The sequence below is a fragment of the Pyrus communis genome, chromosome 7 (genome assembly GCF_041283825.1).
Source record: "Pyrus communis isolate YQ-2024b chromosome 7, ASM4128382v1, whole genome shotgun sequence".
NCBI lineage: Eukaryota > Viridiplantae > Streptophyta > Magnoliopsida > Rosales > Rosaceae > Pyrus > Pyrus communis.
The window spans coordinates 4,797,153-4,812,326 of NC_142571.1; the positions used below are offsets into that span (position 1 = coordinate 4,797,153).

The 15,174-nt window shown below is 38.4% G+C and overlaps 1 protein-coding gene across 1 annotated transcript; it reads left to right on the plus strand.

The window, feature by feature from the left end:
- The first annotated feature begins 7,088 nt into the window (after window positions 1-7,088).
- LOC137734756 (uncharacterized) lies at window positions 7,089-10,824 on the plus strand. The gene is made up of 2 exons (XM_068474038.2): window positions 7,089-7,334; window positions 8,486-10,824. Exon 2 carries the CDS (start codon window positions 8,554-8,556, stop codon window positions 10,369-10,371), a length of 1,818 nt encoding a protein of 605 aa, XP_068330139.2. The 5' UTR covers window positions 7,089-7,334; window positions 8,486-8,553; the 3' UTR covers window positions 10,372-10,824.
- Window positions 10,825-15,174: the final 4,350 nt, after the last annotated feature.

Genomic DNA, 15,174 nt, shown 5'->3' on the forward strand with positions numbered 1-15,174 from the left:
AAAAAAGAGAAAAAAGAAAAGAGAAGAGGAAAGAGAAAGAGAGGAAGAGGAGAGGAGAGAATAAATAGAGTTATCTTTGTACTCTTATTATTCCAATTATAATGAAAGCACCACTACTGCCCGAGGACGTACTCCAGTCACACTGACTGTAGAGGAACCTCGTAAAATTTGTGTCTTGTTTTATTTATTCCACTGTACACACACTGTCGATTTTACAACACGTTATCAGCACGAAAAGCTCTCATGTCAGTGGAAAACATAACGCCATAAATCCGGTAAAGCACTATCCACCTCTCACCTCAGTCATCTAAAATCTCACAGAATAAAAGGTATGTCCATTTTTCGTCTCTCCCACTGCGCCAGAAGCGCCCCACCGAATTCCGGTGAAAAATTGAAATTTACGACCTGAAGTCGTCACGAGATGAGAAAACTCGTACTTGACAACTGGTTTCCAGAGATCCAGAAGAATCTCATCAGACTTGGAAACCCAGATCACGTTGTTTTCGACGGATCTTGAGAACTCCCATGAATACTTGGTTGTTTGAGATGGTGATGGCAAGAATGAATCCACACAGACCTCCCTCTCTTGTGCCTTCGTCAACCCCACTGTCATATATGTCTCTGTAAGGAGGTTCTTGCTTAACGATGACATGTTCCCTGGGTCATGCAAGAACCACGCCAGCCTCTGGTAGCGTTTTTTGGATTGAATTGAATTTTGAGCAACCTCCATAACTACCCAGCAGGTCCTGCGTTTCGAGATTGGCAGAGACAGAGAAGAAATAAAAGGGAGATGTTGACTGCAACCTAACAATATATATATATATATATATATATATATATATATTTTTTGGATTTGAATGGTGCAGAATGGTGCATGACACCATTTAGTCAAAATGACATAAATGGTTTCTGTTGGTGCATGGCACCATGCTACAGAAATAAGAAAAGTAAGGTTTGAATAAGTGCTGACAAAAAGAAAGAAAAATAATAAATAAAAGGAGGTATAATACTTCTTGTTATTTATGTGAATTGGTGTTGGTTTAAAACCCTTTCACAAGTTTTATTTACTTTAAAACAATTTATTTATTATGGACGGTTTTACCGCCTAGCGCTTTAAGTTTTGATTTATGTGAATGGTGCTGAATTAAAGCCCTTGTCACAAGTTTTATTTACTTAAATGCAATTTATTCATTATTGCTGGAATTATTGCCTATTGCTTTAATTTATTTATTGTACTTCTTTTTGTTACGATGAGTACATACTGGACTCGAAGTTCCTTGATCAGATCAGAACCTGTAGTTTCTTGATCCTCATCAAATAAAAATGATTGGACCTGAAGTTCCATCAAACAAAAAGATCAGGACATGAAGTTCCTTGATAAGTACCTTAAGTTTGAAGTGCCGCAGTGCCTCAACTTAATTGCAATAAAAGTCATAAGAGTCTCAGTCTGCAGACTATTAAATAAGGACCAGAAGTTCCTTATGTCCATCCTCAAAAATGGTTTAGCAGAAGCATTTATTAAGCGGATGAAATTGATTACCCGCGTTCTGCTGATGAAAATAAAATTGTCAGTTTTTACATGGGTACATGTCATTTTACATGATACATTATTGATTTGGTTGAGACCTGTTGATAACCATCAATACTTCTTAGTACAACTCGTGTTTGGGAACCAGCCAAACATTATACATTTACGAGTTTTTGGTTGTGTTATCTATGTGCCTATTGCACTGCCACAACATACTGAAATGAAGCATCATTGCGGATTAGGCATTGATGTTGGACATCATCTATCATTCAATATTTAAAACCCTTGACTGGGGATATATTTACCGCGTGGTTTGCGGACTGTCATTTTGATAAGACAATTTTCCCGCCGTTAGGGGGAGAAAATAACTTCGTTTTAGAAGAACGATGAACAAATATCATTCCAGAAGAATGATAAGAAAAAATCGTTCCAGAAGAACGAAGAGAATTTGTCTTATTTTGATTCATGAAGCAATCAATATACAAACGAAGTGAGAATAATTGAATGATGCATTTAATGATGCAACGAAAGTGATGAAATCACATATACTTGCTGCAAATGTGCCTACAAGAATTAATGTCCCTGTTGGACAAAATAATATGGCAGCAAATGATTTATCTGTTGCACGCCTGAAGCGTGGCAGACCCTCAGACTCAAAAGGTTCAGTCCTTCGAAAGAAGAAAAATATGGCACTACTGAACTATTGCATAACTGTCGCATGCCAGAAGCATGACAGTTGTTGCAAGGATACTTGTCCCGGAAAGGTCAATCCGCAGACATGAGAGTATTGATGTCTCATGCATGAAGCATGATAGACGTATAGGTTCTAATGACTCAACTCCCGAAGTGGAGATTAAAATCCAAGCTCTATAACGCTCAAAAGGAGGTTATGATCCGCATTCTCTAAATTATAACTATCCTGGAAGAGATAGTGTAATGCCCTTGAAGAGGCAATGGATATCCCAAAAGAAATGAAAAACTTTTATGCATGCGCATGCACATGAGAATGTGGGATCACAGATTGATGATAACCAATGGTAATTTTGGTTTTTACCAGTAGCTACTAAATTCATCAATGAGCTGTGGTGATATTGAGTCCCGTTTTTTTTTCCATCAACAAAATTATGGGCTAAAGATGGAGAAAGGCAAATTCCATTATAATTTTGTAAGAACGTAGAAAAATAGACCTATATACTTGGATACAATACAAATAGCCAAAAGATGTTGAACCTAGAAGGTTACATATGGGCATTTGTAATACCGTGAAATACACTCATATGATAAGACACAGGGTTGGAAACGAGTTCATATGAATGGAGAATTATATATGAAGGGTTATGAGTCGCCCACATAATATCTCCATAAATAAATCCTTCAAATATACATGGAAGCAAATTGCTCTGTATAAATTCTAGAGGAAAATGTGTCATGAAATGTAGAAAATCCCTGAAGGATTCAAATTGCTTGAAGAAAGCCCCGGAAGGGTAAAGCATGAAATATGTACTCAATACCAATGAATGGTATAAATTGCCTTAGTGAGTACTTCCATTATGGTATTGTTGCAACATACTAAAATCTCTTGCAAGAGTTGATGATATTAAATTGGGACTCCTGAAGAGTCAAGAAAGATTATAAAGTGTTGAGAGAAATATTGTCTCGAACTGCAGAATCGAACAATATGCCAACACGAATCTTATCCATGATGTTTACGACATTAAAGAATCATATGGATTGAAGATTATGAGTTGAATACTCAAATAATTAATACACTAAGAATGATCATTTATCTTCGCGAGGGGTAAAGATAAATTGATATTTGGTCCAGAAGTACCACATCTTAGTGAAATATATGCTTTATTGTATTTAATACAATACACTGAATGAAATAAAGCTTATATATTAATATCTCCGAGAAATTACATACACATGAGTTAAAACAAACAAACAGAAAGGAACCTTTACAAAGGTTGCTCATGTGAAGCCTCAGTACTCGGAAGTACCCCAGAAGGGGAAGACACCAGAAGTTGATTATTTGGAGTCTCAATACTTGGTGGAACTCCAGACAGCTAAGACAATGGATGTCTTTGGAATAAAGACTCGAACCCCCGATTGTCATTTTGAGTCCGACCTTCGGATTCCAGTAGCTGGTCGAGCTTTCTTTTCATGCTCGTAGAGTAATTATTTGCAAGCATGTGTAACACTTTATTCTCATGCTTAAGCCCTCTAATCTCTTGTTTAAGACTTGCCACCTCAGCCATTAATGATTCAACTTGGTGAGTTCGAGCAAGTAAGCGCTGGCCCATATTGGATACAGAGCCCGCACATTGAACACTGAGAGCCAATGAGTCTTGAACGGCCGCCTCATCAGACCGGTTTGAAAGGATTATGTTGTCCTTTGGAGTGAGAAGATTCCTGGCTACCACTGTAGCAGTTATGTTATCCTTCATCACAGAGTCCCCAACCGTAAGAGGACCATTAGAAGATGAGAAGGACGGGCGCCATATGTTATCCTGACGCTGCTCGTCTGTATCAATCCTGAGACTCAAATCTAAGCAAATGTTAGATGGGCAAGACATTTTCAGAAATGATGAAGGAAGTCAGATAAAATCTCAGAAGTGCAAGAAAGGGAAATTTCTGTAGGTAACAATTTTCTGAGTGTTTCTGAACAAAATTGATATCTCTATAAAAGGAGGGGCAACATGACCACTTATTCAAAAATCGAAGAGACACCGATTTTCGAATTTCAAAAGCCGGATTTCCCTGCATGACTTCTGTCAACATTTCACAGACGCAATCTCAGCTCTTGGATATCACGTGCAACTTTGTCAAAGATCTCTGATAAAGTTGAAAACGCGTGAATCTTACTGTTCTAATTACACCACAGTTGCTGACAAGAGTAAAGGCACAGCACTACTACCTGCTATTGGGAAATCCATATATATGTCAACCTCTGTCCTCCATGGCAAGGCAGAACTGAAAAATATCTAACTCTTCCTCATCTCCGAGAATGCATCTTTCACAAAGTATCTCGAAATACTCAGTTTTCTTCCTCTCTGAGAATACCTCTACAAACAAGTCACACCAGAGCAAGAGTATCTCATATCATCAGGGACGAGAGTAAGAGTATCTCATATCATGTAATCTCCCTGTCATTTCCTTTGTCCTTGTTCTTACCTGCCAAGACAAGGACAGAGAAAGCAATATGTCGGAACCTCCACTCAAACTTGCGTTGCCACCAAGAAGTGATGGTCCATTCAAATACAAGGTTTGCATCCCACTCCTGTATCAGAGGACAAATACTACACGAGAAGATGCCAAACCTGCATAAGGAAAATACCACTTCTGCAAGGGGAGCAAGTAAGGCAAGTGAAAATGATACATTGAAGCATGTGGAGACAACCACAACAAACACATGTCAGTTCATCCCCGACAAAGTCTAAGATCACTTGTCACATGCAGCTCCTCATGGTTCAATTTCATTCAAGATCAAGCCTAGACGGCCTTTGAAGAAATCACAAGTCCGATTCAAGATTAAGTGTCCACCACCCTTGAATCAAATTCAGCTCCAGATAAAATAGGTAAATTCAGACCTTTGGAGGAAGTCTAGCAGAAGGCCCTCCAACCCAGTTCAAGAACAAGTATGTGGAAAGTTAACAACAAGTGAAACACCTTATTCGGCAACTATCACCGCTAAAAGACTAAAGCAGCAGGATGAATGATCAGCCTAAATAATTTGAAATCAGGGGGAGATACTCATCAAGGGGGAGCATCCAAAAATAGATCGAGATCTTAACGAGGCAACTCATGTTGATATGTGGGCATCCAAGGGGGAGTGTTGAAAAGTCTCATGGGCATTGAATGCCCACAGTTCCATTTGTAGAAAATGAAAGTGGAAAATGAATTGTGCTGTCAGAAGACGCGTTACAAATTTCAACATGCAGTTAATGCATCAATATGGAATTGCTCTATAAATAGAGCACTCCATATGTTTTCATGTAAAAAAAAAAAAGATAAAAAAGAGAAAAAAGAAAAGAGAAGAGGAAAGAGAAAGAGAGGAAGAGGAGATGAGAGAATAAATAGAGTTATCTTTGTACTCTTATTATTCCAATTATAATGAAAGCACCACTACTGCCCGAGGACGTACTCCAGTCACACTGACTGTAGAGGAACCTCGTAAAATTTGTGTCTTGTTTTATTTATTCCACTGTACACACACTGTCGATTTTACAACACTAGTAAGATTCTAAGATTTCTTTGGTGTACAATAGGTGCCAATTGCTTTTACAAAGATTTTCATGTTGTTCCCAACTCGCATAACCATCTCTCCCTTGCACAGTGTCCTGCTCTTCACTAATCCTTGCAAGGAATTGTAGACATGTTAACTAGCACCTAAATCAATATCCAGGTTGAAGAGATAACTGTGAAAGCATTGTCTATGATTGAAATTTCCTCTTCCAAAGGTCATTCTTTCTACAATGAAAGCATGTCCCACTTTGTATTTCCTCTTCCAATTTCTGCAATGAAAGCATGCCCGTTTGGAGTATCTTGCCTTTTTCTTGACAACCTTTTCCTTACGATCGCAATCTTGCTCGCACTGTTTCTTTTGAAACCTTGTTCAAAATCAACACATATGTTAACCAACTTAGTAAGAGTATAGTTGTATCTATACACCTTGTTTACTACAAATTTGGTGAAGTCATCGGAGAGATGCAAGGAAAAAGTCCTAGGCCAATTTTGCATTGATCGGAGTTCCTAACTCTCAAGATTTTGAAAGATCTCGATCATCTTAAATCCATGTTGTTGGACTGATGCCCCTTTAGACATTTTGGTCTTTAATAGACTACAAACATTTAAGAAACGTAGGTTACTAGGCTTTGCTTCCGGCAATTTATGCAAGTTATCAACCATGGCATCGAACCCTAAGGTCAACCGTACGTGACCCTTCAGTCTCGTGTCATCTGACCAAGATACTGCTCGAAGAAAAATATCCGCCTAGTAAAACTATACATCTCATGACAACCAAAATACATGCAGATTTACAATGTGCAACATTGTTTCTTACATAATACCCCAAAGAAAAATACAACGAGACCCTTACATCGATTCCAAAGCAAAGCTTGCACCAACGTCCTGTCGCAGTAGTACCCTGTCTCGAAGATCTTCCTCGAGTAATTTTGAAATACCCAATCATTTCACGACGTTTTCGATTGATAAAAATTTGACGTTATGTCATGGATAAATTAGAATAACTAAAATAGTGGACAATAAGTACCTTCGCGGCTTGATCATGAATCATGATATTTGACTTGTTTTATTGGATTCTGTTGAATGTTAGTGGAAATTTACCTCGATGATGACTTGCGAATCAAGATAAAGAAATCTCCACCGGAATGAGACTCGGTCTCTAAGTTCCATATTGGATTTTGTAAAAGATAAGGGTCAAATTTAGCAAGACACAAGAAGTTGTGGGTAGGTAGGTGAAAAAGATGAAGAGTAGAGGGGTAGAAATGCAACATTGGTGATGACTAATGAGAAGAGAAGATATAATATGTAACCCTTTATATCACTCGCTTTCGCTCTTTCTACATTTGCAGCTTCTGTTCCAGTCCATGTGGGCTGCGCCTTAAATTCTTCTCACTGCAGCTTCCCCGCTATTTCCTCTTTCTCTTTCTTAACTTCTTCTTCTTCTTCTCTCTCTCTCTCTCTCTCTCTCTCTCTCCCTCCCTCCCTCCCTCAGTTGTAATTTCTAATATCTAATTTTTGGTTAGAGAGATACGTTGGTTAGTCGTTCATCTTCGTATAGTTGGTGAGTTCTAATACGTATTTTAATTTTTTTTTTTTTAATTTTTTGTGTGCATATGATCATAGTTTTAATTTTATTAAAATTTTGAGCTCAGAATTTGGGAAATATAAGTGTCTGAATCTGGATTTTAGTTTTTTTTTATACTTTGCAGTGAGTGTGAATTTGCAGAATTATACAAAAAAGACTGTTAAATTAAATCAGCAAATCTGGCTTTAATTTTTGTTGTTTGAATTCTCTATTTATGCGAGTAGAAATAGTAATAATAATCTTGTTCATGTTGCTAAGAAATTTTGGGGGGTTTTAATAAATGGATCTTGAAATTTTGTACTCATTGGTGTATTGGGTTTTTAGGTTTTCTGTGATTTGCATGTGTAGCCTTGGGGAATATTCTTCTGAATATTTTTGGTAAAAGATTTATTTTAATTTTTGGTTTGTTATGTGAATAATTCTGAGATTAGTAGTTGAGAGAAGTCTTTGGGTTTTTCATTCATGCGTCAGCTAAGCAGATTTTGTTCTTATGAAATCTGATTGAACCGGTTTTGCTGAGGAAAGTAGTTTTATCCTTTTGACTTCTTGTGATTTTGGATGTACGAAATTCTTGAAATCCTAGTGTTCTGTTTCTTCCGTAAAATTGAAAGCTGATTTTTCGGTCGAAGTTCCAAGCGGTCTAGGAGAGTATTATGGTAATTTTCTTTATGGTAGGTTGTTTATTCAAGTTTATGTCATGACGTGGGGTAAGTCCTCAATAGTCGGGCCTACCCAGTAGTACGGCTTTAAATCCATTAGATTGGCAAGTAAGGAAAAATAGTATTTCTTCGATTCAATCCTGACTGTTCATGCTGCTTAGTACTACGGTCTAGTGGTATGCCTACTCACTTACTTGGAAGTGAAAGGTCTTAGGTTCGATTCTCGCCAAAGGCGAATTTGAACCACATTATTGCTAGTCCATTGTGAGGCTAAGCTCACCCCCCTCCCTCTTACTCTTAGTGTAGATAATATCATTTGTTCAAAAAAAAAAAAAAAAAAAAAAAAAACTTGACCGTTCATGTCTCATACTACTAAGTAGTCCGGGCTATTGAAGAAAAATTGCATGCAGTTTAGTATATGTACTTTTTTAGTTATGTAGTTGACTGTATTTTGGTTATTTTATACAGGATCAAGAAATATGATTCTGGGTTTGGCTTAGAGATCATATATCAAAATCTTTTTCTAGGTGGAAGAGATGGTTGCAGAATCATGGTTTCGCAGTCTGTGGAAGACTAAAAAGAAGCATGAGGCTGGTTCTGAGAAAGCAGTGATTGGAGTTTTGGCCTTTGAAGTCGCAAGCTTGATGTCTAAGCTGGTCCATCTATGGCAATTTCTAAGCGATAAACAGGTTGCTAGGCTTAGAGAAGAAATCACAAATTCAGTGGGCATAAAAAAGCTTGTGTCAGAGGATGACGATTTCATTGTAGGGTTAATATGCGCTGAATTGATTGAGAATATGTTCCATGTGGCAAAATCTGTCGCTAGGCTTGCGAAGAATTGTACGGATCCTGCTTTGAAGAGTTTCGAGAATGCGTTTACTGATTGGATAAATCATGATGATGACCCTTATGGATGGGAATTTTCTTTCAAGCGGATGCAACGAAAAGCTAAGAAGATGGAGAAGTTCGTTTCAATAAATGCAAATTTATATGAAGAATTGGAAGTGCTTACAGAGCTTGAACAAACTTTGGGGAGAATGAAAGGAACTGATGATTTAGATGGGTTAAATTTGGTTGAGTTTCAGAAGAAGGTAGTGTGGAAGCGGCAAATGGTGAAGAATTTGAAAGATATCTCTCTGTGGAACAGGACTTATGATTACATAGTCCTCCTTTTGGCAAGAGCACTCTTCACAATGTTCAGTAGGATCAAGCATGTCTTTGGAATTCAACAAATGGCAGACGCTGGTCATACCAAGGATTCTGGAATTATTAATTCTGATCACATTAATCGTAGCAATTCAGTTTCTGCACTAGTGCCATCTTCAGCACGTCCATCTGAGAATGGTCTTCCAAGATTTGCTTCAGGGCCTCTTGGAAGGTTTCGTAACATATCAGGGCCAATTTCGGAAACAAAGAAAATGAACAATTTCTATTCCGGTCCCCTTAGTGGCTCAACTGCGAAGTCCGGTCCTATTTCAGGAAAGAATAGAGATGTCAACTTTTACTCGGGCCCTCTTGGAAGGTCAACAACAAAATCAGGCCCAATTGCTGCAACAAATCGAACCATCAGGAAGTTGTGGAAGTTTCATGATCATTCACTCCCTAATCATGGGAAGAAACCACATACAAAGTCGAATAGGTTGACTCAAGTTGGACCTTTCAGAGGATGCATGATAGGTGCAAACAATTCACCTGTCGCCAACGGCTACTCGAATTCAGATGGTATTCGTTCATCAATTCTCAATGTAGCCAGAGGTACCAACGGTGACGTTCTAGCCTCTGGCAACAAAATTCATCCTGGCTCATCAATCTTTAGTTCCAAGGGCAGGTTGTTGGATGCTCCACCTGAAACCCTTGGTGCTGCTGCCTTGGCACTCCACTATGCAAATGTTATTATCGTTATTGAGAAGTTAGTCGCATCTCCTCACTTGATTGGTCTTGATGCAAGAGATGACCTGTACAATATGTTGCCTGCAAGCGTCAGAGCTACATTAAGGGCCAGGCTAAAGCCTTACAGTAAGAGCTTGAGTTCATCCGTTTACGATACAGTTCTTGCAGGAGAGTGGAACGAGGCAATGGCAGGAATATTAGAGTGGTTGGCACCTCTTGCTCATAATATGATTAGATGGCAATCCGAGAGGAGCTTTGAACAGCACAACTTGGTTTCCAGGACACATGTGCTTCTGGTACAAACCCTTTACTTTGCAAATCAGCAAAAGATCGAAGCAACAATTACAGAGCTGCTCGTTGGGTTGAATTATGTCTGGAGGTTTGGCAGAGATGTCAATGCAAAAGTTCTATTAGACAGTGCAAGCAGTACGATGTATGATGGATTTTTGGATGTTGATGGGTAGTATGATTTCCAGATCATGGAAACTACCACGTTGATTCCGCGACTAACCATGTTAAGCAAATGCTTTTACCTGGCTAGTCAATGAGATTCCGGAATGCTGTCTGGACAGATTGATCAATGCATGGTCCTGGAGAGACGGCCACTACTTTCAATATAGATTGTATTAGAAGGCATCCTTGGTAAGATAAAAGGTAGAGACAGAGCTTACAAATATTCGTTCTTTTGGTGAGATTTCTAGCCACTGGAATATGGCTCCTCTATTCTTTTTGCTTCACTCAGCATGGTTTGCCATATTTAATAAAGCTGTGTATTGTGTATATTTATCAGATATACGTTTTTTTTAAATAATGTTTGTATATCTAGCATAAGGGGTTTTCTCCATGTTCCTTGTTTAGCGAATGTATTGTGTTACCAGGTCCTCACATCTTCAGTAAGCTTTACCTTGTTTTGGTCAGATTTCCGAGGGTGTTTCGACAAGTGGTTTAGTTAGTATGTAACTTGTTTTACAAGCGGGTTTTGGCAGGGTGGGAAGGTTAGTGTTAAACCGTTGCAAATGTTTAAGCATTTTTATCTGTTCTTACTAGCAGCGCTGTGTGTGCCTGCAAATTTGGTTTCAAAAGATTTGCAGGCTAAGTTACCAGCTGCAGACATGCACTTGGTGTGCTCGACTCGTAAAGCTCTTGGCCATCACGTATTTTTCATGAGACAGCGTGAACTTGATTCTATACAACTATGAGAGAATGAAATCCTTTGTCCTGTCTAATTCGTGTCGATGGCTCAACAAATATGTTTAGGTGGATATTGATTTGGCTTTTGCTCCTCATCAGTGTCCTGTTCTATGCTTTTTTTGAGCAAGCAAGCAATATTAATGATGCTTTCTTCTTAATGAAAATCTGAAACCTCCAAAAGCAACATATATTCAATTTCACGGCCAAATAATTTACGATTTACACAAAACGGGTTTTTTCCGAAAAATACTTTCATAAAACAAGTTTATTGTCAAGTGACGTTCTAGTCTAATAATGTAATGTCTTTAGAGGTATTTACATTGTATCATTGAAATAGAGGTGATGGTACGGAAATTTTACTTTTTTTTTTTGGGAGAAATTTTAATTAATGTTATAAATAGATAAAAGTTAGAGAGATAACCTTTGCTAGGGACATGAGCGAAGCGGGTGCAAAATATCATAATGTTTAGTTTCGTAACTATAACACAAAAGGATTGCAAGTAAAGAGAGAAAGTGAGGGATATTTATATTATTGCTTTCAGTTCTTTTCTTTTGCAGTGTGTATTGTGATCACAAACAGAGTGCTTTTTATATAGAGCAACATCCATGACAAACCAAGCAAGTGACATGATTGCCACTTTTGAAAACATTACGCAATAACAAATACATCACCATTTTCAAGCCTTCCTCACTGTAGGCATTCATTCTCACAATTTTGCAACAATTAATGAATTAAATCCAAATTATTTTTATTTTACTATTTGACCTTTTTGAATAATATGGTCTCCTAGAATATGTACCAACGTAAACCCAGCAGGGTCACCACTGCAAGAGAGAATTTTTATTTTTCAAGTTTCCACTAATTGTCAAGTGACGTTCTAGTCTAATAATGTAATGTCTTTAGAGGTATTTGTTAGACCGAGTCAATCTTATTAGAAACTCAGCTCCGAAACAAACTCTTCAAAGGATAAGATTGCTAGGTCAGGTTTTAGTTTGAATAGCTCAAGGATAAGTTTGTTGTGATTTTGTATTTTTTGAATTCAAAGATCTCCGTGTAAATAGGGTATTCAAAACCCTACTTGTAATATGAAATTGATGTGTATAAATATACGGCAACCCATCAGTATATGGTGTGAAACTAAGTTGAAAACCCTAGTGTTCTAAAGTTTTACATGGTATTGAGCCCTACAGTCTAACAACAAACGATCCAATTTTTTTTTCCAAACCATCATCACTTCCATGGCTGAAAACAACAACACCAACTCCACCACTCAAACCAATCCTTCCTACCTCCCCGCTGCTCATACTTCCATCACTTCCTTCTCTTCTGTAATGACTAGTGTCGTTAATATCAAGCTTGACCGTTCGAATTATCCCCTATGGTTGGCCCAGATTTTGCATGTCCTCAAGAGCCGTGACCTGATGGGTTACGTTAACGGCTCCATTGTTTGTCCCCCTAAGAACCTGGCTGCTAGCACTGAGGTTAACCCAGCATACACAACTTGGATTCAACATGATCAGATGATTCTCAGTTGGATCAACGTCTCCCTCACTGCTTCTGTTTTGTCAACAGTAGCAAGCAAACGCAGTTGCTGTGCAACTTGAGAAGCACTTGAGCAGAGGTATGCGTCAACTTCCTAGAATCGTATTTTGTTTCTGCGTACTGAACTGCTGCAGACGAAGAATGGTGATCTTTCTGTAGCTGACTACTTGGATTGTATGAATGCGATCGTCGACAACCTTGCTCTGGCCGGACAACCAGTAAGTGATGATGAACTGGTTCAAATTATTTTGAATAATCTTAGTCCTGCGTTCGAGATGACTATGAATGCAACATAGGCTCATGATACTCCAATCACTTATCCAACACTTAAAGCTCTTCTGTTGACAGCGGAGAGAAGGATGACAGAGCAGGCTGTGCCTGTTGAATCTGCTCCGATTAATGCTTTTGTTGCTTCATGAGGCCATGGTGGTCGCTCTCGTGGAAATGGACGTAGAGGCTATCCGTCCAATCATGGTGGTGCCATCAACAATGGCAATCAACGAGGTTTTATCCCTCGCAACAACAACAATCAACGTGGTGGTGCATCTACAAGGAGTGGTGACCAGTGCAATCTCAATGGAGAATGCATCAAATGCCAAATTTGTGGCAAACCTGGCCATCCTGCGGTTGATTGTTACTAACGGATGAATACAGCTTATGAAGGACGTATCCCAACCAATCTTCTTGTTGCCATGGCGTATTCTCAAATGACATCTAATAATGGAAATTGGCTTCTTGACACAGGTGCCAATGCTCATGTCACCCCCGATCTCCAGAATCTTGTCAATCTAAAAGAGTACAGCGGTAATGAAAATATTGGTGGAGTAGGTAATGACTCTGGACTTTCCATTGCACATTCAGGTTCCAATCAAATTTCAACTAAGTCTTGCTCATTTAACCTCCATGACATTTTACATTGTCCATCCGCATCCACAAATATCATTTCCGCACATAGATTCACCCTAGACAACCATTGCTACATACTAATCTTTCCACATTTTTTTTCTTGTTAAGGACCTTAAAACCCGGAAGACGCTTTTCCGAGGGAGATGTGAGAATGTATTATACCCATTTCCTGGTGGTGGTGGATTGTCCAACTATCCTATTTCAGCGTGTGTCGGTGTTAGAGTCTTGCCTCAAAAATGGCATTTACGTCTTGGTCATCCTGCTTCGTTAATTATTAGTTTTTTTATTGCAAATAATAAAGTACCATCACATGGTACTAGTAATGTAACGTTTTGTGATTCTTGTCCATTGGGCAAAAGCATTAAACTACCGTTTAGCAAGTCTGTGTCTGTGTCTCATTGTCCTTTGGAACTTTTGCATTCTGACGTTTGGAGTTCACCTATTATTTCTAATGAAGGTTTTCGTTATTATGTGTGTGTTTGTGGATGACTACTCACGATATTCCTGGATATTTCCCATGAAAAATAAATCTGAAGTGTTTGGAATTTTTGTGACATTTAAAACACATGTTGAAAAAATGTTTAATAAACCTATTAAAGCTCTTCAATGTGATGAAGGTGGTGAATACATGAGTCGAGATTTCAAAACTTTTCTTGCTAAACATGGGATCTCTCAACGTTTTTCATGCCCAAAACATCCAGAACAAAATGGAATTGCCGAATGAAAGCATCGTCATACAATTGAAACAAGTGTTATAATGCTTTCTCATGCTCATATGCCTCAAAAATTTTGGTTTGATGCATGTTCAATAGCTATTTATATCATAAATCGGCTTCCAACAAAGGTTTTATCCAATATGTCTCGATACCAAAAATTGTTTCAGAAAAGTCCAAAATATGAGGCATTTAAAGTTTTTGGTTCAAAATGTTTTCCATTATTGACACCATATACACGGCATAAACTCCAACCCAAGTCCAAATCATGTGTCTTCTTAGGATACTCACTGAATCATGAAGGATACAACTGCTTGGACTTATCCACGAGACGAATTTATTTGTCTCGCCATATTCGACAAGGATTCCTTTCCTTTCAAGGAACTTGCATCTCCCAAGGAAAACGTCACTACCACAAGTACTCTCTTGACTCCTGACTTAATTTTAAACACAACATCCTCACCAATCTTGGTACCTTCCATATCTTCACCAAATCCTATCGTGTCTCACCCTAACATAAACCAACAGCCTGAGTCAACCTTGTTTTCTAATGACCAGCCACATATCACGCCAGTTTTTGATCCTCCAGAAAATGTTTCGAATATAGACGTTAATCCTCATTCACCTATAAATCCTAACCCTAGTTTAAATAGGACTCCTTAACCTAGTTCTCCATTAGGTCCCACCAATGAGCAAGACTTGGTTCCCCTTCCATCCGCGCAATGTTCTCAAGGTCCATATAATCCATCAACATTATCTACCATGTCATTTTCCACACGAGAATAGTCAAAATCTGGGATTCAAAAAACCAAATCCAAAGTACGCTTTGCATGTAACAACTGACTCCAAGTTTGTTGAGCCTTCTTGTTTTAATCAGGCCATTAAATATCCTGAATGGCGAGCAGCAATGGCAC